Source organism: Mixia osmundae (genome assembly GCF_000708205.1).
Source record: "Mixia osmundae IAM 14324 unplaced genomic scaffold scaffold_6, whole genome shotgun sequence".
NCBI lineage: Eukaryota > Fungi > Basidiomycota > Mixiomycetes > Mixiales > Mixiaceae > Mixia > Mixia osmundae.
The window spans coordinates 326,461-347,324 of record NW_014575558.1 but is presented as its reverse complement, the minus strand read 5'-3'; the positions used below and the strand labels follow the sequence as shown (position 1 = coordinate 347,324).

The following is a 20,864-nucleotide window of genomic DNA, read 5'->3' as shown; positions in this document are numbered from 1 at the left end:
TGCTGGCGTTGGCAAAATCCCAAAGTCGCGTAGAAATTTGTTCCTCCGCTTTGTCGGACGTCGGTGGCTCAGGATGACCCAGTCCAGCCATCGGCGAGAGGTAGGCTCGACACATCCTCTCCTCGAGCTCTGAATCTCGGTCACTATCTCGTGCACGGCGCACATCGCCCACATTGCAATGCGCGACATGCTACATGCATCAGGACTCTCGCGCGGATGGACCGCATGAAGAGACGGGTCATGCAGAGTGACGCTCGACTGAGCGCTAGCTGCGATACGTTCCGCTTCGCTTTGTGCTCATCCTTGACAGCTCGGACGCGTACCTTTGGCGGTCGCCGCGCGTTGCGATGGCAACTTCCGAAGAACGATGCAATTAGCTGCTGCAGTCCTCCTTAGCCTTCTGCGGTGTCCGCCGTCGACACACGGGCACATTCTGCGCATGACACCGGAGGGCTGTGCGAAGCCTGACTACTTCCATAGATATCTGATATTTGGCAGCTGTCAGGCTATGCGGACTGCTGTGTCGATGCCACAGCCTTTGCTGTGCTCAAGTGTCTCGGCTTTGAATGACCTTCGGCGCATCATCCTCGTCCCACTCACCGCCAGACTTTTCTCCGTCTTCGATAAGCTCAATAGATTCGAGATGTTCACCAAGATGATCCCTGCTGCTCTTGTGCTCTACCTTGCCACGCTCGCTTCGGGTGCTAGCATCAACGCCGAAGCCGGCGCCAACACGCTCGAACGCCGTCATTCGGGTAGCTACACGTCGTGCAACCTCGTCGTAAGAGCGCGTGGTCTCAACCGAGGCGATGCTGACAGGCATGCTACAGGTCCAGCCAAAGGGCAAACAGCCCGAGCTCGACCTCACTTGGGGCCTCGCATACAGCTCCGGTCTCTACACCCTCACTCCTTCGGGCCTCGTCACCAACGCCTACTACGCGCCTCCTCATCAGGCCGGTGGCCAGCAGCTCGACCCCAACTTTGTTCTCGATGGCGACCACTTCAGAGCCGTCCTCCAGGTCAAGGTTGCTGGAGATGGCGACATTACAGCTGCTGCTCTCATCTCCCTCACCTGGAACGGCGTGGCTCGTACTGCAAAGCCTTCATACGTTCTGCAGTGCAGCAGCGATGCCGCCAAGGAAGACAAGATCACGATTCCTGTGAGTCTCTTGACGTCCGTCTCACGCATAGCTGACGCGCTCCACGCAGAGCTTCTAAGCTCATACTTGCTCACAGTACATACGACTCCTCTCGCGAGGCTTTGAAAAATGTATGCTAGCAACAAATGTACGCGGACTTTGACCAGATTTTCATTAGCGAGCCACAATTCGTGCCATCCGTATTGATTCTTATGCTCTTCAATTCACCTGGACCAACCCGTCGTTTATCATCGCACAGTCAACCCGCGATGCGCCATAGTCATCCGCACATGCCTCAAATTGCTGAAGCATTTCGCCTTTAAGCGATCTCAAGCGCAAATCTGTCCTGCTCGTCGCCAAACATCATGTCTTGATCTTAGCAAGATGATCATGAAAGCGATTATCACATCTTTTGTCGCCTGCCAGCCGCTGCTCGTTCTTAGCGCGAGCATCAACGCAAGTTCGGACGCAAACACGCTCGAGCGTCGTCACTTTGGCAGCTACAAGTGGTCCAACTTCGAGGTTAGCTGGCCCGCTGCTGCATTCTATACAGCGCTGATTCGCGCGCATTAGATCGAGAAGAAGGAAAATCGTCCTAAGCTCGATCTCGAGTGATACCTTGTATAGTCTTTGGCCAAAGGTCTGTACACCGTCAAGCCTACCGGCCTCGTCGCTGGCGGCATCTACGAGCCTCCCTCCGGTAGCGGATACCAGCAAGTCAACGCCAGATTCTTTCTCCACGGAGATCACTTCAAGGTCGTCCTTCGAATCCAGATTGCCGGTTAACGACATCGAAGCCGCAGCCACCGATGCTCTTAAATACAACGACGTTACTACCCAGATCAAGCCCGAGCACAGATGTCAGTGCGGCAATGCCATCAATCAACGCGGCAAGGTCACGGTCTCCGTGAGCGCTCGAATGCCGGTCTCGAGCAAGTGGCTGACCAAATCGACAGAAATGCCAGGACCGTGTTGTAAATGCGTAAATGCAAGCGCGGTTTGACAGATTTGATTTCGATGCATCATTATGACCTGCGTGCTTGCAGCAGTTCCTCCTCTTGCTTGCGAAATACCAGTCACGGCCTCCCATCCGAGCTATACAGCTTGCGCTCATGTAAACCCCTCTGCGGACACAAAGAAGCACCCGCGCAGTGAAGCTGTCTCCACGCAAGATGCATAACATGGGCTTACCGTGCCAAAGCGTTTCGGCTTTGAACGACCTTCGGCGAATCTGTCTTCTCTCACTCACCCAAGAATTTTGCCAATCTTGATCAACAGCCTATATCAGCAAGTTATCAGCATGATTGTTCCTACTGCCCTCATCTTCTCGCTCGCCTCGCTCATCTCGGCGGCGCGCATCGATACCAAACCGATCGAAGCTCGTGATGCCAACAGACTCGTGCGTCGTCATACCGGTCCTTACACTTGGTGCGGCATCCAAGTAGGTCGATCAGCATCTCATTGAGTGTCTGCGCTCATCTTCAATGTTAGATCGCATACAATACTGATGTAACTCTTGCGCTGCAATGGCCCCTCAGATGGGACAAGGACAAGCATAGCTACGAGATCATTAATGAGGGTGCTGTCACCTGGAGTCATTACGATCCCCCTGGCCTCAAGAACGGCCACATTGTCAATGCCAACCTGGAAATTGCTGGCGAGCTCGAGACGAAGAATACCTTTGACATCTACCTCCAACTCGTCGTCGCACCTGATGGTGACATCCAGGGCGTCGGCCTTGTTCGAGCCAGCTACAACGGAGTGAGATCGCCCCAGCTGCACCCTGGCTACGGCTTCCAGTGCAGTGATGACCCCACCCAGACAAACAAAGTCACGATTCCTGTAAGCTCTCTTATACATACATATTGTGGCACCCTCGCTGATGCATCTCTTCACAGTCGTACTAGTGGCGTCAATGCTCGAGTCACCGCGTCAGCGTTTTCCGGTTGACTGCAAACGTCGAACAAGACTTCGTTCTTGTGCATGCATTGGATCGCTTCCCAAGCTTGAGTATGACAAGTCAATGCGTGATGCATGATGCGTAATGCGTTGACTTTGCTTCGCGGCTCTTCGCCATCTATCTCAGAAGCTGTACTGGGATTGTGATCGATCTGCTGGCTCACACGTGCGACGTCACTACGACCATCGCCTTGTGCGGGCGCTTGCCTGGCACTGTCTCAACCTTATCCCTTCGCAGTGCACATGCGCCACGAACATGGCAGATACAAGTAGGAGATGAGGCATTGCATCACATCGACGTGGTTTCCGACGTACCGCCTTGCTATGCAAAAGCGTTTCGGCTTTGAATGACCTTCGGCGAGTCTTGTCTCCCTTCTCTCATCGAAGCGCATTGCAACCTCGACAAACAAGTCACCAGCTATAGCAGCGAGTCCCCTATCATGATGGTCCCTGCTGCCTTCATCTTCTCGCTCGCCTCGCTCATCTCGGCGGCACGCATCGATACCAAACCGATCGAAGCTCGTGATGCCAACAGACTCGTGCACCGTCATAATGGCCCTTATACGTGGTGTGGCATCAAGGTGAGCAGATCAGCATCTCGTCGAGCTGTCGCCTCTAAATTGAGTGCAGATTGAACTCCCTTTGGCCAAGGATTCACTCGCGCTCCAATGGAGCCTCAAATGGAACTCGAAATCGGGAACCTACCAGGTCAACCCCGAAGGCATCATCACGAGCGCAAAGTACAATCCTTCTGTCATTGAGAACGGCCAGACGACTATCAATCCCAGCTTGGCAGTATCTGGCCAGCTGGACGACGCCACCAAGGACACCTTCGATGTTCTTTTGCAGCTCCAAATTGCACATGATGGCAACATCGAAGCTGCCGGCCTCGTGCAAGCAAAGTATAACGGTGTGGCCCCTGCCAACATGCCTTCCTATCGCTTCCAGTGCAGCGACGATCCTAAGCAAGCAAACAAGTACACGATACCCGTGATACCCGTGCGCGACATGTATGCTCGCTGTGTACCAGGCTGACATCTCTTTCCATAGATTGCATGGTACTGAGGCGAGCCGGACATTGATGACTGTGCGATCGTCTACTTCTTCCATGCATCACCGAGGGTTGCGCATCCTTTTGGATTGCAAGTGCTGTGTGCGCTCAAGGCTGCAGCACGAGGGCTGACCAATCTGGGAGGATACTCTTTGCGAATTAACAGCTGAACGTCTTAGTCTGACTTGTCTGGGCTGGCAAGATACCGGCTTGCCTCGTGGTTTGAAGTAATTGACGCGGTCGCGTTGCACGCGTTGCATCGTACGCATCACTAGCCCTCGTGAAGTCTTGACTGTGCCTTCTCTCATCCGTCTCAGAAGCTCGATCGGGATGAGCATCGTCTCGTTCTTCGTCACGATCGTGCGTCGTGTGCTCGCTCGATGTGCCGGCTCACGCGTGCGAGGTCACGGCGATCATCGCCCTTTGCCGGCGCCTGGCTCGTACTTCTGACCCTTTCGGCTTGGAGTGAGCATTCAGCACAATAACGGCGGACACAAGCAAGGGATGAAGCGTTGCGTCGTATCGACGTGCTCTCCGACGTATCACCTTGCTATGCCAAAGCGTTTCGGCGTCGAATGACCCTCGGCGAGTTTTATCTCTCTTCACTCATCAAAGCGCACTGCAAGATCGACAAACAAGCAACAAGCTATACCGGCGACTTCTTAGCATGCTCTTTGCTACTGCCCTCATCTTCTCGTTGACCTCGCTCATCTCAGCGGCGAGCATCAACACCAATCCGATCGAAGCACGTGATGCTAACAGACTCGTGCGTCGTCATACCGGCCCTTACACGTGGTGCGGTATTCAGGTATTTAGACTGACGCGACGAATCACGATTGCGCTCACGGTCGAGAGCAGATCAAATTCCCTTTCGTCGAGGATCCGCTCGCTCTCCAGTGGCCTCTCATATGGAACCCGAAATCGGGAACTTACCAGGTCGTCGCTGAAGGTGTTATCAAGAGCACGGAGTACGACCCCCCTGTCATCAAGAACGGCCAGACGATCGTCAATCCTAATATGAAAGTATCCGGCCAGCTGGACAACCCCACCAAGGACACCTTCGAAGTTCTTTTGCAGCCCATAGTTGCACATGACGGCAATATCGAAGCTGCCGGCCTCGTGCAAGCAAAGTATAACGGTATCATGCCTGAGAACGTGCCTGGCTATGGCTTCCAGTGCAGCGACGACCCCAATCAACGAAACAAGGTCACTATTAATGTGTGTGACCGATCCACCCGACATGCACGAGGCTGATGAGAATCTGCTTATAGGCACCTTAGGATGGCGGCCAACAGGCTGTGCGATCGTCTACGCTAATGCATCACCTGTGCGCGTCGCTCCAGACGACGGATCGCAAGTGCTGTGTGCGCGCGCACAAGACCAGGGCATCAGGCTTGTTTGAGACCGAAGCATGTCATTGCCCTGCTTGTCGCTGGACGATCACGTCTGACTCGCATCGTCCGGTGAGACGAGTTGCCTGCCTCGTGACTTTCGATTGATAGACGCGGTCGCGCTGCAATAATTATAAATTTGACATCTGCTGACGGGGCAGTGCCTGACTGCCAGCGGCCCTCATGGCATTGGACGGGCAGCGAGGCATGCCAGATCGCTTAGCAATCGAGCACAGAGGTGTGCGAGCGACGCTGAAGCACTTGATCCAGCGCGCTCGCTCTCATTCGCCTGACAAAGATGTCAACGCGCAGTCAGCAGATTGTCTCGCTCACCAGCTGGCCAATACTCGGCTCAGCATTGAGGAGAGATCTCCCTTAGCCATGCCCATGCCATCATCACGTCGCTCGATGGGCTCACCGACACGAGGTAGCCCAGCAGGTCCGAGGCCGAACCCCTTTGCGACTCCATCGCCTGGCAAACATGATCAGGTCAAGATCAATCTGGCCAGAGACGAGTACGCATATTGTCCGGCGCAGAATAGCATCCCAAAGCAGCCTCTGGCGCCGGTTCCGATGAATGTACCGCCTCACTGCTATGGACAGTCGAGCGCAAGTGTGATGGCCAATCTGCCACCCCTTGCTCACTCTCTCCCGCATGCCTCACCTTCTAGGCCCCAGCCAAAGCCCGTCATGCATACGCCGTCGAAACATGAAGCCCCCAGTGCGAGCTCTTCGCTAACCAAAGGGAGCTCCTCGACGCCGACGAAAGCTACCAGACCGCGCGCATCGCCTAGTCCTGGCCCAAGCAGCAAGATCACTCTCGTGCAGTGTTCCGGCATCACCAGTGCCGGCAAACGATGTGAACGCAAAGTCAAAGCGGGCGAGCTGAGCCATACGACGGCAAGCGCACCTCTACAACGAGCGCTCTCATCCGTTACACAAGCTTCATTGCAACGCGTCGAGCGAAGGCTGACTCAGAGAGGCAAAGGCAGTCGAGCTCAAACTCCTTCGCGTGGTGTTCGTCAGCTGGACAAGAACGAGTTTGAAATTGTCGATAGCGACGAGGACGAATTTGACGTGTCGATACTGCATGCGGACTCGGACGAGCCCGTCGCCGTGCGGGAAGAGGACAGACTGCCGGTGTTCTGTCATCAGCATGGCAAGCATCTACTCGAAGATGAGGGCATGTATCTGCGCGACTCCAACTGGCAGCTCTTCTCTGGTGAGCTGCCTCGCTGACTCTAGGCCGAGGCTGATCGCAATGCAGACTGGATACCGGACGGCCTGCCCGAGGAGACAAAGCTGCAGCTACGAGCTACTATGCGTGCACAGGTCACGTCGCATGATGTACCTGGAAGCATGTATGTCTACGAGCTCGCTCCCAAGTCGCATGCTCGATCAGGTGAGTCAGAGGATGCTTGCATACGTTAGCTTACTTATGTAAAGACAGACACGACCTTCATCAAGGTCGGAAGAACGAAAGATCTAGCAAGAAGGCTGCGCGAGTGGAAGAGACAGTGTCCCTCACGCTCGCCCATCGTTCGCGACTTCTTTCCGCTTCATCCGGACCACCCGCTCGCTCATCTACAAACTCGAAAGTACGGTGTAAGCAACGAAGGCATGCATGCAAGCGGCGCATTGCTTGCCCGCGATCCTGCACCCTACAATTTCCGCTGGGAGAGGCTCTGCCTTATGTCAGTCTGGCGTCTATGGAGTTGGGAACTGTGCTGATTGCAAGCACGCAGCGAGATGGCAGGAAGGGTCGCGCTGGACCATATCGACAGACTCGGAAGCGATGCTGCAATGTCCATCACAGACCTGCCCTGTCGAGATTGCGGCAAGCAGCACAAGGAGCTCTTCGAAGTCTCCAAGGGCGCCTACGAGGCCTACGTACGAGAACTCGTCATGCGCTGGCAAAGATTCGTAGAACTCATCTGACACCAATGTTGTGTGACACTATGCAGATCGTACAACAACACCCATGTGAATACCGAGCCAAATTGAGCCTAGTAAGATCCACCGCCACGATCCCTTTCGCCACCAATGTGTGAGCTCTGTATCCTGCGTTGATTGTCTGCCAGCTTGGGACAGTCTTGCATGTAATGGCCCAGACCGCCACAGACGCCGCAAGGCTTGCTGAGTGCGCCGGCATTGGGATCATCGATCTGGAGCAAAAAGGGCGGGACGCGCTGCTTAGCTTCCAGGAGGAGATACTTGAGATCGAGCAAGGTCGGCTCTGATGTGTTGACGTTGACGAATGTCGTTGCTATGCCTGTCTTGCCGGATCGTCCAGTACGACCGATCTGATGGACGTAGTCTTCGATTTCCTTTGGCATACTGAAATTGATGACATGCTGTATCTCTGCAAAGTCCAATCCCTGCATAGCTCGGATCAGCAAGAGCTGAGGCTGTGCAGAGGTCACATACCTTGGAAGCGACACCGCTTGCGACGAGGACATCGCGAGCATGAGACTTGAACGACTTGATGGCATATTCTCGCTCTTCCTGTGTCTTGCTGCCGTGAATGGCAACGGCCTCGACGCCTTTGAGTAGCAGATACTCTTGTATATCGTCGACCTCGTTCTTGTTGTCACTGAAGATGATGACGGGCGGTGGCGTCTTTTGCAAGCATTCGAGCAAGTAGACCATCTTTGCCTCTTGCTTGACGTATTCTACTTCTTGGATGATGTCGAGATTGGCAGCGCCCGATCGTCCAACGTTGACGATGATGGGCTTGATGAGTGATGCTTGGGCAAAGTCCCTTATCTTGGCGGGCATAGTAGCCGAAAAGAGCAGAGTCTGCCTTTGATGCTTGAAGAAAGACATGATATTTCGCACGTCCTCTTCGAAGCCCATATCGATCATCCTGTCGGCTTCGTCCATGCAGAGGTATTTGCAAGAATCAAAGTTGATCTTTTGCTTGCTCAGCAGATCTTGCAATCTGCCAGGCGTAGCGACGACCATGTGGACGCCCTTTGCAAAGACGTGTTGCTGCTCTCTCATGTCTAGGCCGCCGATAGCGAGGAGTGTGTTGACTTGTGGATAGCCATCGTACTCTAGGGCCTTTGCCATCTCGAGCAGACCTTCGTAGGTCTGTCTCGCGAGTTCTCGAGAGGGACAGATGATGACGCCAATCGGTCCCTCGCTGGAAGTAAAAGGTAGTCTCTTTTCGGCTTCAACGGCGAACATGAGCAGAGGCAGCGAGAATGCGAGCGTCTTCCCCGATCCTGTGAAGGCGACGCCTATCATGTCACGTCCTTGCAAAGCGACGGGAATGCCTTGGAGCTGGATAGGTGTAGGCGCGAGGATCTTCTTGGCTTTGAGGTGTTTGAGGATTGGCCGGGGTAGCTTCATCTCTGCAAACGTGGGGATGGGCGGAGGGATCTCGTCATCCTCTGCTGTTGTCTCTGCGTGGATGTGAAACTTTGTCCTGATCGCCTCGTGCTCGACTTCAGTCCGTTCTCTGATATATCGCGGTGCTCGCCAGCTGATTGCATGGTCAGCCGGCGTTCAGTCGGAGGGCTCAGTAGTAAGATACACACCTAGTCTTGAGTGGCTCTCTGTAGACGATCCCCTTGGCCAGCTCGAGATCGGAAGCGAGCTTCTTCTTGTTGGCAATCGACTGCAAGAGTGCTGCCTCCTCTTCGTCCTTTCTCTGGCTGCTCGTCTTGGTAGCATCGCTCTCCGCCTTGACTCGCTTGACCTCTTGAGCTTCTTGTAGGAGCGTCTGAGCAGCCGGTCTGCCTGTCGTCGACTGCCTGATGACGACCTCTGGCTCATCGTCGGACAGATCACCGTGCCTTGCGTCTCTCAGTCGGCTTGCTGAGCCCGTCTTACCTGCGAGCTGCTGCAGCTGCAGCTCTCGCCGCTTCTTGATGGGGATGTAGACCTCTCCTGCATCGTCCAGCTCTCGCTTGTCTGCCTCCACCATCTCGCTCGACGCTGCAACAATCGCGCACTGTCCTCGACTCATGACGCCGCGAGGCCGTGAGGTGCCCATGCTGACTCATCCTCTCGTCCTCGCGCTCTCTCTCTCTCTTTCACACACACGAAGCTACGGGTAGCCTGCAATAGGCTTGCGCTCTGCTGAGACAGATCTACCCCCGACAATGGTCACCGGGGGAAGAGGATGACATCACTCATAATAAGCAGTGCCTAGGAACTTGACCGGCGCACCGTTGAAGGTCATGCTGTGGGAACTCCTCAGTAGAGCTCTCTCACGCTGCCATTGTACACGCACTTGTACTGGACCGGCCCATCATAGAGCTGTACGAAGCCACCGGATCAGCTGTTTTCATATGCCACTCAAGCCACGAGGAACGCACATCAACGGCCGTTTGGAGTTGATCGCTCGGCTCGGAGAACGAGTCGATCGTCTTTGAGCCACGACGGTGCTGGAAGCAGAGCTCTACAAACTCCACCTCTACCTTGTAGATGACTACAAGCACGAGCTCGTCAGCCCGAACGCCGACACGCGTCACGACCCACAGTAGAAGCACGCAACCAGGGCATTGTTATCTTCGTACTTCATGCCATCCTGACGCCACGAGACGCGAAGAGGCTCGTCAAAGTTGAGAATGTCGATCGACTGCCCTGCTCGTCAGACTTGCTCGCCAAACATGCAAGCCAAGAAAACCAATCACGTTGGACGGCAAGCGCTTCCTGATCCCGAAGCTTGTGCTGAATTCGAGCCGACCCTTGCTGTTGTGGATCTTGAAACTGGCACTGTAGTACTCGCCCAGCACTTCGGCCAACTCGATTGTATCTCCCACGCCATGCGCCTCGACCGACGAGGCAATGCTAAAAGGCACCACGCTGCCAGATGCGCAGAGTGGACCGAGCAAGGTCAGTAACCACGAGAGTGTTGCTCGCATCTTTTGCCAGTGCTGTACGAGTATGAGAGTTGTCAAGGTGCATCGACTCAGCGGATGGCTGTGCCGGCACTGAAACGCGATGCTAGCGCGCAGCCACATCTCCATTGGTCGCTCTGTGCATCTTCACTCTTTTCGGCAGGCACAGCAGAGCCCACCGTTGAACATGCAGTGCCTCTCGAGCCTAGCATCAGCAGTCTGTATCGCAGAGGAACAGTGCATCCCGACAACAAGCCTGCTCTGCTGTCGATTGCCAGAAGGTCGTATAGACAGAAGCTCGTCAAGACTCCGAGTCAGGACTGAGATACTGTACTTTCTTGCCGTTGAAGGTCAAGCTGGCGCAGCCATCAGTAGCTTTCAGGTCCATACAAGCCCTGCACGCACTCGTACTGGATTGCGCCTGCGTCGATCTGTCCAGTACGCACAATACCATCATCAGAGTGCTTGACAAGAACATAATGAACGAGCCTACATCTTGGTGATTGACGAGGTTGACCTCTTCGATATAATACGAGTCGATCGTCTTGGATCCACGGGCATGCTGGAAACATGCGCTCACCCAGAAATCGTCCTTGACGCCGTAAGCGACTGCCAAAGCATGTGTCAGCATCGGTGCTGGCCAACACGCACCAACTGGCGACATTTGAAGCAAGCCAGCAAGATGTTGTCAACACCAAGGTACATGCCATCGTCATACCATGAGACTTTCAGTGTGCTGGCAAAGTTCAAAATATCGACAGACTGGCTTGTTGGTCAGCATGCGGCCAAAGTCAAGCCATCACCTCACATTGGACGGCAATCGCTTTCGGATGCCAAAGCTTGCGCTAAACAGCAACTGCTTGTCGGCACTGTGAAGTTTCAGATTGGCGCTATAATAGTCGCCGAGTACTTCGACCGCGCCAGCCCGGCCCGTCAATTCTCGAGCGTCGAGTGCAGGAGCTGCCTCGTCGTGCGGCAGAGCCTCTACAGCGAAGACTGCACCCATGACGAGCAAACCCATATAAATCTGTTGCTTCATCTTCTGGCTTTGCCGATCCGCAAAACGCTACCAAGTTGTTGCCTCATTCGAGCGCACCTCGTTTTGAGTGTAGCTCCGGCCGCGCATGTCCCTTTGCGGACGCATATAAAGCACAGCAAAAGAATGACTATCTGCATTCACAACCAACGCCCAATAGGAGAGGGCCTCGAGGCCGAAAGTATGCCAGCACACCAGCACGAGGCATCTGCTACGAGCGATCAACCTTGCTCAATGCTCTTGACACCGACCTTGACGCCATTGAATGTCAATCTATCTCGGGTATCAGCGGAATTCGGAAGCAAAGTTCAGCGACCGCTTGCCTGTAGCTCGTTACAGGTTGATTGGCCTACATTTCGTCAGCTGGGAAATGAGCAAGACGAGCAAACTCACACCAGCGGCATCGGGCAGGTCGGTCGAATCGAGCAACCAGGCGTCGATGATCTTACTTCCGCGATGGCTCAAAAAGCAAGCAGTAGCATGACTCGGGCCATATGCGACTGTTACCCTGTCAGCCGTCTGTAGACAAAGCTGGTCAAAGTACGCACATTGCCAGCATTGATGCAAGGCGTCTGGGTTCTGCGTTCCGTGACCGCTTCGGCCCGGCGTGACGTGCAGAGGAAGACGGTAGTTGAGGATTTGCACGCTCTGTTCAGCTCGTCAGCCGGGTTGCGGTAGCTTTGTGTGCTCGACGATGGACTCGCATTGGAAGGCAGGTGTTTGCGAACGCCAAAGGTGGCAGAGAAGATCAGCTTCTGGCCAAAGGTGTAGCAAGACAAATGTGCCGTGTAGTAATGGCCAAGCTCGTCTCTCGTTGCCAGCTGACTTGCAGCAAGATCGGCAACCGAAGGCGCTTGCAACCCGACATTGCCAGCGTTGGTGGCGGGACCTTGTGGCAGAGCACTGACGCTCGACAAAGCCGCGAGGGCAAGACAGATCACACGGGCAAACATAGTCGGCTAGTCTTGATCGGAGCAACGAGCAGAGATGCATCTCAGGGATTCACACTGCGTTTCCCCAGCAACATTGCCCCTGCCCGTTGCTCGCCAAAACCTCCATGGATCAATGCAGTGGTCAAAGTGAGTCATTACTAGACGTATGAAGCCCTTGCGCAGCTCTTGAGAGCTCAGGCTGCACGTCTGTCTCGCTAATCCAAGTTTACTGTGATTCGCCACATCGAGGATCAAAGGCGAGACACTCCGCGTCATGTCACAAGTATTTTGTGCTTCATCGTCAAGGATCCTTGAGCGACCCGTCCTCCTCTCAAATACCCAGCAGCAGATTATTCGTCAACATGACCAGCCGGCGCTTCTGCACCATGCTTGCCGCAATTCTTGCGTTGTCCTGCACAGTCACCGCTGTGGCCGTTCCCAACAACCCACCTTCTCAGTGACTCACTCCCTGGATGAATGCTGCTCCCCAAAGTTTTGCTCCCGGAGAGCAGACTATCGCCGTCTCCACTGAGTTCAGGATTGAGATCGACAAAAAGGACAAAACGAGCAGCCACCTTGCTTGCAAATCGAAGTTGACATCGTTGGCAAATAGCACCTCATCATCCAGCCTGTCCGGGCTGCCAACTGGAGGTCCAAAGATACTGCTGTAGATGCTCATGGCCAAGCCACCTTACGCTGGCTTGTCTCTCCGACGCCAACACAGACAGTGAACATTGTCTTCCAGCACATGTACGGCCAAACGTCCATCTCGTCGTATAACAACCTCGGCGTGTCAATGGCCCGAGGCTCTGTTCTTGTGCGTTGTCTTACATCCCTTGACACTATATCTGCTTGAATGCACAGTATAGAGGCTCAAAGGGGGCTATCCGGCTCAAGTCGACAATATCGCCGCTGACAAAGCTAGCAGGCTCTTCGTCAATACGCAGCCGGTCAGCGAATACTATGCCTAGTGATGCTTCTCGTCGCAAATGCAAAGCTGTTGGCGCCCTCTAGAACGGTACACAGCCAATCTGGAAGTCATCGCAACCCCTGGCCCAGTCAATCTTGGTGCCGTCTTGCACGCATTCCACGAGAACTGCGAGATGATGAGCTGCATATCAGCATGACTCGGAGCATGATAGACTGACGATTCTCTGGGGCCGAATATCGAGCAGGACAGGACGGCCACCTATCGAGTGCAAGCGAGCTCTCGCTGGACGAACGACAGAGTCTGACCATATCCGAAGTTGACATGACGATGACACCTGACGGAGTGAGCGTCAGCTCGAGTTGGCTGTATGGGTGCGAGTACATGCCCTCGATGAGGGAAAATTGGAGTCTCATCCGGTAGATCTGGTTGGAAGAATGCTACATGAGACAAGCAGTCTCGGGCTCAAAGTAATGACGGACGACTTTGCAGCAGGACCGATAGGGCTGAACAAAATCATTGGTCTGCGCCCTTGTGCTCCAAGCTTTCATTGTGACGGTCATTGTGACGGGCAGCACGATGTCGTCATTCTCGAAGCTTGTCCATGTGGGATGAGTTCTGAACGAGACTTCTGAGTCAAGAGGCTGGTGGTTTTGCCCGCTTGAGCTCGAGTTCGACCCGGAAGCCCAGGACGTACGGCATTGATGCGCTCGAAAGACCAGAGACCGCTTTGCCATGGTATGAGCTGAAGTGTGACCGATTCCGGCATGTCCCACATGAACTCTGTCGGTGCCGGGCCAGTGCCTGGACAGACTGCACGTAGTCTTGGCTTGAGCCTCCAGACAGTCCATTTGGGCCGAAAGGCGAATGCGAGACTGTTGAAGAGCAGCAGATGAATCACGAGGGAACGCAAAGGTAGCATTGTCCAGCGAGCACAGGGGGTTCAGCGTCGTGAGAAGCTTTTCAATGGGCAAGGCGAGCGCGTCGCGATCAATCGGACCGCGCATGCGCACGCCTGACCACTTGGATGCAACCCGATGCGCCTGTAAGCGGCATTTGTGCCCTTGTCGAGGCCTCTATCAGTGATGGGTTGCTCTGTAAATACATGACTGCGTCGATTGTACAACATCATGACATGCGCGGTGAGCTCAATCGATGTCGATAACCTGCTGCTCTGCAGCGACTCGCCGACGCGTACGGGGCCGAGTGTCAGGCAGTGTTGGCGATTCTGGACTGCTCGGTATGACGATGGCATCCTCCTGGCGTTCAGAGCGAGTGCGAGTACGGGATGTCCGCGCGGTCGGTACAGGTGGCGCAGCATTGACACGCGGGACAGCGGGAGTGTTGCTTGTGAGTTGCGCTGGCGAGCTGTCGAGGTCGATGACGACAGACTTTCCATCGGATCCCATGTTGGCCAGCATCTCGTGTCCTGGCGGCGGACGAGCGTACTTTGACGTCCATTCTCGCGCGGTCTGGTCGTACCGCTTTCGATTGCTGCGATATTCCATTGCGATCTCGCCCACAAGAGGATCGTCAGGGTTTGGATCTGTCAGGAGCGACAGACTGTGGCGCGTGCGTTAGATGTCGTCAAGCGAACACATCGATTGAGAGCCGACTCACAGTGACAATAGTACTTTGGAGATTGTCAAAGCGGGTGACCAGGCATGCTTGAGCACGTCGAGGCAGATGTGCCCGTTCTGGTTGATGTTGGGATGATAGACTTTGGTCTGGAATTGCAGCTGCGGTCTGGACCGACTGTAAGCTTAGAGGTGGATCCCAAGGGAGAACATGCGCACGGTCTGCATAGCGAGATGAGCACGGCCGTCTACACGTGTTGAGCACCTACTTGAAGGGATAGTCTCTTGGCAGGATGATGCTCAGCTTGAACAAGCCGCCCTCATAAGGCGAATTGGCCGGTCCCTGCAGTGCTGTAAGCGACTGATGAGCGAGTAGAGCCGAACGTTGCTGACTTGGAGCTCGGCATACCAGTCAAACATGTTGCCGTCATCTTTAGGCCTAGCTCTACGATGGGTAGGGCTGTCATTCCTGACGTCAATGCTGAATCTCACAAGACTGACTTGACGCCCTCGACTCCGTTGTCCTGTGATAGATTCTTGATCTCGTGAGCTATTCGCTTCTGCACTACGCTCGCTGATGGCGGCATGCTACGTCTTATGCAAGGTGACGCAGGCAGCCCGACTGGCGCTTTCCTGTCGCGCGCGTTTCGAACGATCTCGGTCGGATTCGCTCAGTTCTTCGACGCTCCCTCCCACAGACTCGTCTGATCTGGTCTCAATGTATCTTCGACAATGTATCTTCGATAGGGTACTCAGGACTACTACGAGATGGCTCAAGCAAAGCAGGGCTTGGAGCCTCATCGTAAATTCGAGCTGCGATGCCTGGCAGAAAGAAATGACGAGAAACAAGTCACCCAGCTGGCATAGCTCCAGAGCAACAAGCACAGTCGAGTGTTGCTCATCACCTCAGAAATTCATCTGAGTGTCCGGTCCGGCCGACCAATCGCCTAAGTAGAGTGCCCGGCTCTATGATACATGAGACGCGCAGATATTTAGATATGACAATTCACCTCCTCGGCTCGCCAGGGCCGCAGTTTGCCCTGGACGCATCAGTGCGCAATATGACGTTGAAAGACTTCTCTTCCGAGCGGTGCGCGTGCGCGTGCTGAGCGCATGCAGACTCAAAAAGCGCCAATTCACTCTGCTTGGACTCGCCGAGCTCTCTTCATCATCATATAGTATATGCATGTCTCGACTGTTTGGCCGTAGCCGGCGTACGAGACATTCTTGTCCAGTTCAGAGCACATTCGGCGTGAACCCCACATTGAGATAGTGAGATTGGCCGACGCGGGAGATGATCATGAGATGTTCGTCCGCGTCACACGTCACTGGCCAACCGACCGGCGAGACGAGCAAGGATGCGTACAGCCGGCATAGCCCTACTAGCTGCAGGCTTCGTAGCCGGACAGCAGCAGCAATTCACCTTTGATGCTGGATCGCTGCGAAGGCTGCCTTCTCAGCTTCGACTCGAACATGCCGCTGCCAAAGGCGCCGATTCACTCTTGTCCATCTTGCCCAAGCCCGTCAGCGAGGCTGTCTCGACCGGCCGACAGAGCATCACTCGAGAAGCTAGGGCACTGCTCGACTCGGCCACCTATCTCATCGACAACGTCGTAGATCGCACGCTATCGTCTGTATCGTCATCGAGCGCTTCGGCCTCGCTCGATAAGCTTCTAGCGAGCGATGAGCTCGGCGATCTCTTCGAGACCATCGGACACTCCACCGAATCTGCACTCAACGCCATCATGTCCAACGCAAACAAAGGCTTGCGCGCATCTCACCGCGACATGACGCCAGGCTTCCATACGATCGTTCACCCTGACCCCAAGTTTGCTCAGTACAAGGTCAGATTCCAGGAACCGACGATCTGTGACGACACTGTCCAACAGTACTCTGGCTATCTCGACATCTCTGACACCAAGCATCTGTGCGTGCCTTTGGCATTCTCGCATGGATACCAGCCGACTGATGGCTGAGCGGTCTAGGTTCTTCTGGTTCTTCGAGTCTCGCAGCAGTCCATCTACTGATCCTATGGTACTCTGGCTCAATGGAGGTCCTGGATGCTCCTCTTCGACTGGCCTGCTGTTCGAACTTGGCCCATGTAACGTTCGTGAGGGCGGCGAGAAGCTCGAATACAACCCCTCGAGCTGGAACAGCAAGGCGAACGTACTCTTTGTCGACTCGCCCGTTCAAGTCGGCTACAGCTGGTCTGAGCAAGGCGACAGTGTCAACAACTCGCCTCAGACGGCCGAAGATCTCTATGCCTTGCTGCAGCTGTTCTTCCACGAATTTGAGGCTTATGCCAGCTTGCCGTTCACCGTCGCAGCAGAGTCGTACGGTGGCATGTGAGTAGAACGCCGAACGCCATTCACCGGGCTGATGCGGAGTTATAGATACGCCCCCAATGTCGCCTCGTACATCCATAAGAAGAACCTGGAGCTCACAAAGGGACTTCGATCTGCAGCTGCATCCAACAGGCGCATCAACCTCGATACCGTCATGATCGGCAACGGTTTGACCGATGCCCTGTATCAGATGCCTGCAGTCGAGACCTACGGCTGCGAGGAGAAGAGTCTCTTCTCGCCTTCGACTTGCGAAAGCCTCAAATCAAAGGGTCAAACGTGCGCCAAGCTCGTCCAAGCCTGCCGCGATTCCGGCTCGCGCTTCAGATGCATCCCTGCCAATTTATACTGCTGGTCGAACATGTACGGTCCCTTCCAGGATACGGGTCTCAAGTAAGTTCATGCGCAATATTGCGTGGTGTCTTGCTGATCTGCCATTATAGCCCATATGATGTCCGAAAGAAATGTGACCGCAATGGCGAGGATGGCCCTCTCTGCTACAAGGAGATGCAATGGATCGAAGTCTTCCTCAACAAGCCAGAAACCAAGAAAGCGCTCGGCGTTCCCACCAAGCTCGAATTCCAATCCTGCAATATGGACGTCAACCGAGCTTTCCAGTTCCAAGGCGATTCGATGTTTGATGCTGGTGCGCTGCTCGTACCTTTGCTTAAGGATGGCATCCGTGTCATCGAATACGATGGCGTCGAAGAGTGAGGCTTCTTTCGTAAGGCCCTGCACACAGCTTATGATGTCGTTGACAGCTTCATGTGCAACTGGGTCGGCAACGAGATCTGGATGAATCACCTCGAATCGCCCTTCACGAAGGAGTTCGCAGCTTCAAAGGCAAAGTCTTTTGTCACTCTCGAAGGCAAGAAAGCAGGCACAGTCAGACAGGCAGGACCAGGTGCAGGCAATTACACATTCGTACGACTGTTCGATGCTGGCCACATGGTCCCTTTCAATCTGCCAGCCGAGTCTCTCGACATGTTCAATCGTTGGCTCGCCAACATCCCGCTCCACTAAAGCATGCAGATGCGCACCTTTCGGCTTTCCCTCATTTGTAGTGTCCAATGCACTTTTCAATCGCACCCCATGAATTGTTTCGAAACATTCATTACAATGATACACCTTTCATTGAGTAGTCTTTGACATTGGCGTCAGCTCGTCTTCGAAACTCGTTGCATCTGTATCCCAGTCTTCCTCTACCTCGAATGCGACTTTTCTATTCGCCTTATAGCTGCTTGCTGCAGTCGAGCTGGAGGACATTGAGTCTCGACGAGAAAGCTTTGCCGATACGAGCTCGGCTAGGTTGCAGGCAGAGCTGCTCTTGTGCAAGTTGCGACAGCGCTGGCAAAAGCTGAGTCGCCGGACCATCGAAGGACGTTCCGGCGCTTTGGCAGCTTTACTGCGCTTTTTGAACATGCGACTAAGAGAGCACGCCTTCTTGGTCGTTTCATTCAGCGATGACGTTTCGCTGCTGTTCTCGGACGATGACCGCGAGGGCGAAGCACCGAGCTCGAGCGAGGCAGTCGAAGTTGCGCGCTTCTTGCCCCAGCGTTTGGCAGACACTGGTGCCTCGGATGTCGTAGGCAGCAATAACGGTGACAGAACGGGTTTGCTCGTGCTAGCATACATGGCGCCGGACGATGTCTGAAGGGGGTGCTGAATGCCTGCTTCTTGTAGCATCTGTTCTGCTTCGTTGCGCTCCAAGACTGCAGGCAGCTTCTGACGCGGCTGATAGCTCGATGCCGACGAGGCCGAATAGCGCATCGAGGCATGCCCATTTATCGTTGTCCATGATGGCCTCGAGCGTCTTGTTGGACTTGCAGTTTCGCTTCGAGATGCGGACTTAGGCTCTGTGGGTGCAGGTGCGGCTTTAGCAGGGCTCGTTGTCCTCGTCAGTCGAGGCCTCTCGGCTTGTTTCGCCGGAGCTTTAGCTGGAGGCAGGATTGCTCGTGCTGCAGCGATGAGTAGTGCGAGAAGGCTGAGTACGATGCCGGCAGCTACAAGCAAAGCGTTTGCGTATTTGCTAAATGCGCTGATGACCGCGGCCTCCGGCGTCAAGGCTGATGGCGGTAGGAAGAGATCCGTGACATCGTCGTCATCGCCGGAGCTGGAGGTAGACCCTCGGCGGGATTCTGGCAGTAATGGCTCAGGTGAGAGCAAGCTCGGCCGCCTGACCGCTTCTATGGTCGGTTTCTTGGGCACTTCGTCGAAGAGCATCGGGTACCAGGGTGCGCGGGTCTCGAGGGCAGACATGTCTGGTGTTCGCCGCGCTGGCTTGAGTAGTATCTGCAGAGCATGCGAGTCAGTATGTTGTCCGGTCTCCGGTGGGCATGCGAGGCTCACATGCGCGCGATGCGTGGATCAAGCCTATCTCCTCGGCTTGTTTACAGTGTGGTCGCTCTATTTCGCTTTGCTTCCGAGGGTCGTAGTACAGAAGTGTTGGAGGATACTTTGCGGAGGAGAGGTGCTTCTTATGTAGCACCTCTCTTCCATGACTCGGCTGACGAATTCGCACTCCTTCGGCGGTCGAAACAGTCCGACGGCGGCGGCGTTACGATGACTCGCTTACAAGCGTGATTGATCAGCAGTCTCGGCCGACTATCCGCGAGCGATAAAATTCATCACATGCATAATGCAGAATTCCGTTTTCGTCGACGATCGGCGTGTCTCGGCCCAAGAAGCTGGAGATACCGTAATGATGATGACGCGGGTACGGCTCGCTCAAACGCGGCCGAGGCCTTGCAGAAACTGGTGACGAGTTGCCGTGCGTAGCGAAAGGCCCTTTGCAAGATGATCATCTGCGACCATCCTGGATGCGACACGCGATCTCTCAGTCGTGCCTGTGTAGAATACGATACGGATCCGCAGTAGCATCACATGAGCCGATCGACTTCGAAACGCTCTGGCCACGCAGGCACAGGGCTACATCAGCGTGCCAGACCCAATCTATACGCTGCTTGAGTGTACCAAAATATGCTTCGCGCAATTTCTCGGCTCCATCTGCGAAGATACTTCTAGGGTACCGATTGCTCGAGGGCAACCATGCGTCATTCTATCAATAAGGCAGGTATGCGGACAAAATGCAGTAGAGTCCGCAGTCCATTGCCACTAACGAGGCAACTGACATTATCGCGCGGCTTGTAAGCTCAGGCTACTGCCGTTCGACACGAAGCATAAAAAATTTGGTAGTGAAGAAGGGCGCCACTTTGGACGGGCCTTCTTCTCCTCTGTTTTTGGATCGTGGTCGCTCATATTAGCTGTGGATGACGATTCTATCGGTTGACATAGAACAGCCGGTAGTAGCAGAGACTCGAACGGAGCATGTATGGGTTGCTTTTAAGCGGGGCTTGTTCGTGACGTAAGCGCCTTTGGAGCAGCAAGTAATCCACCGCATGTGGCATGGTGCCAAGTCAATCTTTGCTACATCGACGAGATCTCTTGCAGGAATTTCTTGTTCTGGTGCTCATGATACTTATTGATAAGCTTTTGGAGTTCGGATAGGCAAGCAGACAGACGATGTCCAGCATTGTGAATCAAAGGAATGCAGATGGATGCCACGACGACCTTGAACAGAATGGCTGCTCAGGCCTGGGAGGCGTGCGGACTGGAAGTAAGCCAGGGGTCGTGTCATTGATCTGATCTGTCGCACGAGC

General features: G+C 54.5%; 11 protein-coding genes across 11 annotated transcripts; 7 read left to right on the top strand and 4 right to left on the bottom strand.

The window, feature by feature from the left end:
- Nucleotides 1-32: 32 nt before the first annotated feature.
- On the top strand, nt 33-1,306 carry L969DRAFT_62997 (uncharacterized protein). The gene is made up of 3 exons (XM_014711878.1): nt 33-781; nt 831-1,160; nt 1,210-1,306. The coding sequence occupies exons 1-3, from the start codon at nt 368-370 to the stop codon at nt 1,216-1,218; spliced, it is 753 nt and encodes a 250-aa protein (XP_014567364.1). The 5' UTR covers nt 33-367; the 3' UTR covers nt 1,219-1,306.
- Nucleotides 1,307-1,523: 217 nt separating this feature from the next.
- On the top strand, nt 1,524-1,925 carry L969DRAFT_94946 (uncharacterized protein; the record flags this gene model as incomplete). The annotated part of the gene is made up of 3 exons (XM_014711877.1): nt 1,524-1,661; nt 1,713-1,731; nt 1,780-1,925. The coding sequence occupies 3 exons, from the start codon at nt 1,524-1,526 to the stop codon at nt 1,923-1,925; spliced, it is 303 nt and encodes a 100-aa protein (XP_014567363.1).
- A 514-nt stretch (nt 1,926-2,439) lies between these two features.
- Nucleotides 2,440-3,046, top strand: L969DRAFT_17836 (uncharacterized protein; the record flags this gene model as incomplete). Its single annotated transcript, XM_014711685.1, has 3 exons — nt 2,440-2,580; nt 2,631-2,981; nt 3,038-3,046. The coding sequence occupies 3 exons, from the start codon at nt 2,440-2,442 to the stop codon at nt 3,044-3,046; spliced, it is 501 nt and encodes a 166-aa protein (XP_014567171.1).
- A 492-nt stretch (nt 3,047-3,538) lies between these two features.
- Nucleotides 3,539-4,133, top strand: L969DRAFT_49917 (uncharacterized protein; the record flags this gene model as incomplete). Its single annotated transcript, XM_014711876.1, has 2 exons — nt 3,539-3,679; nt 3,729-4,133. 2 exons carry the CDS (start codon nt 3,539-3,541, stop codon nt 4,131-4,133), a joined length of 546 nt encoding a protein of 181 aa, XP_014567362.1.
- A 293-nt stretch (nt 4,134-4,426) lies between these two features.
- L969DRAFT_88045 (uncharacterized protein) lies at nt 4,427-5,496 on the top strand. The gene is made up of 2 exons (XM_014711875.1): nt 4,427-4,957; nt 5,008-5,496. The coding sequence occupies exons 1-2, from the start codon at nt 4,817-4,819 to the stop codon at nt 5,401-5,403; spliced, it is 537 nt and encodes a 178-aa protein (XP_014567361.1). The 5' UTR covers nt 4,427-4,816; the 3' UTR covers nt 5,404-5,496.
- A 201-nt stretch (nt 5,497-5,697) lies between these two features.
- On the top strand, nt 5,698-7,482 carry L969DRAFT_88042 (uncharacterized protein). The gene is made up of 4 exons (XM_014711874.1): nt 5,698-6,762; nt 6,808-6,942; nt 6,991-7,234; nt 7,286-7,482. The coding sequence occupies exons 1-4, from the start codon at nt 5,922-5,924 to the stop codon at nt 7,476-7,478; spliced, it is 1,413 nt and encodes a 470-aa protein (XP_014567360.1). The 5' UTR covers nt 5,698-5,921; the 3' UTR covers nt 7,479-7,482.
- Nucleotides 7,483-7,546: 64 nt separating this feature from the next.
- On the bottom strand, nt 7,547-9,513 carry L969DRAFT_94943 (uncharacterized protein; the record flags this gene model as incomplete). The annotated part of the gene is made up of 3 exons (XM_014711873.1): nt 7,547-7,918; nt 7,968-9,027; nt 9,083-9,513. The coding sequence occupies 3 exons, from the start codon at nt 9,511-9,513 to the stop codon at nt 7,547-7,549; spliced, it is 1,863 nt and encodes a 620-aa protein (XP_014567359.1).
- A 162-nt stretch (nt 9,514-9,675) lies between these two features.
- L969DRAFT_49778 (uncharacterized protein) lies at nt 9,676-12,379 on the bottom strand (the record flags this gene model as incomplete). Its single annotated transcript, XM_014711872.1, has 11 exons — nt 9,676-9,730; nt 9,781-9,806; nt 9,866-9,978; nt 10,029-10,136; nt 10,237-10,355; nt 10,796-10,821; nt 10,884-10,999; nt 11,053-11,152; nt 11,199-11,432; nt 11,820-11,926; nt 11,971-12,379. 11 exons carry the CDS (start codon nt 12,377-12,379, stop codon nt 9,676-9,678), a joined length of 1,413 nt encoding a protein of 470 aa, XP_014567358.1.
- A 989-nt stretch (nt 12,380-13,368) lies between these two features.
- Nucleotides 13,369-15,450, bottom strand: L969DRAFT_94942 (uncharacterized protein; the record flags this gene model as incomplete). The annotated part of the gene is made up of 9 exons (XM_014711871.1): nt 13,369-13,454; nt 13,507-13,711; nt 13,769-13,930; nt 13,984-14,069; nt 14,485-14,849; nt 14,907-15,041; nt 15,133-15,206; nt 15,257-15,308; nt 15,365-15,450. 9 exons carry the CDS (start codon nt 15,448-15,450, stop codon nt 13,369-13,371), a joined length of 1,251 nt encoding a protein of 416 aa, XP_014567357.1.
- A 729-nt stretch (nt 15,451-16,179) lies between these two features.
- L969DRAFT_88032 (uncharacterized protein) lies at nt 16,180-18,301 on the top strand. The gene is made up of 5 exons (XM_014711870.1): nt 16,180-16,790; nt 16,849-17,208; nt 17,257-17,598; nt 17,649-17,915; nt 17,967-18,301. The coding sequence occupies exons 1-5, from the start codon at nt 16,222-16,224 to the stop codon at nt 18,226-18,228; spliced, it is 1,800 nt and encodes a 599-aa protein (XP_014567356.1). The 5' UTR covers nt 16,180-16,221; the 3' UTR covers nt 18,229-18,301.
- Nucleotides 18,302-18,336: 35 nt separating this feature from the next.
- Nucleotides 18,337-20,835, bottom strand: L969DRAFT_75469 (uncharacterized protein; the record flags this gene model as incomplete). The annotated part of the gene is made up of 5 exons (XM_014711869.1): nt 20,380-20,835; nt 20,138-20,263; nt 19,555-19,711; nt 19,387-19,497; nt 18,337-19,343 (listed from the first exon to the last, which is right to left on the bottom strand). Exons 1-5 carry the CDS (start codon nt 20,461-20,463, stop codon nt 18,337-18,339), a joined length of 1,485 nt encoding a protein of 494 aa, XP_014567355.1. The 5' UTR covers nt 20,464-20,835.
- Nucleotides 20,836-20,864: the final 29 nt, after the last annotated feature.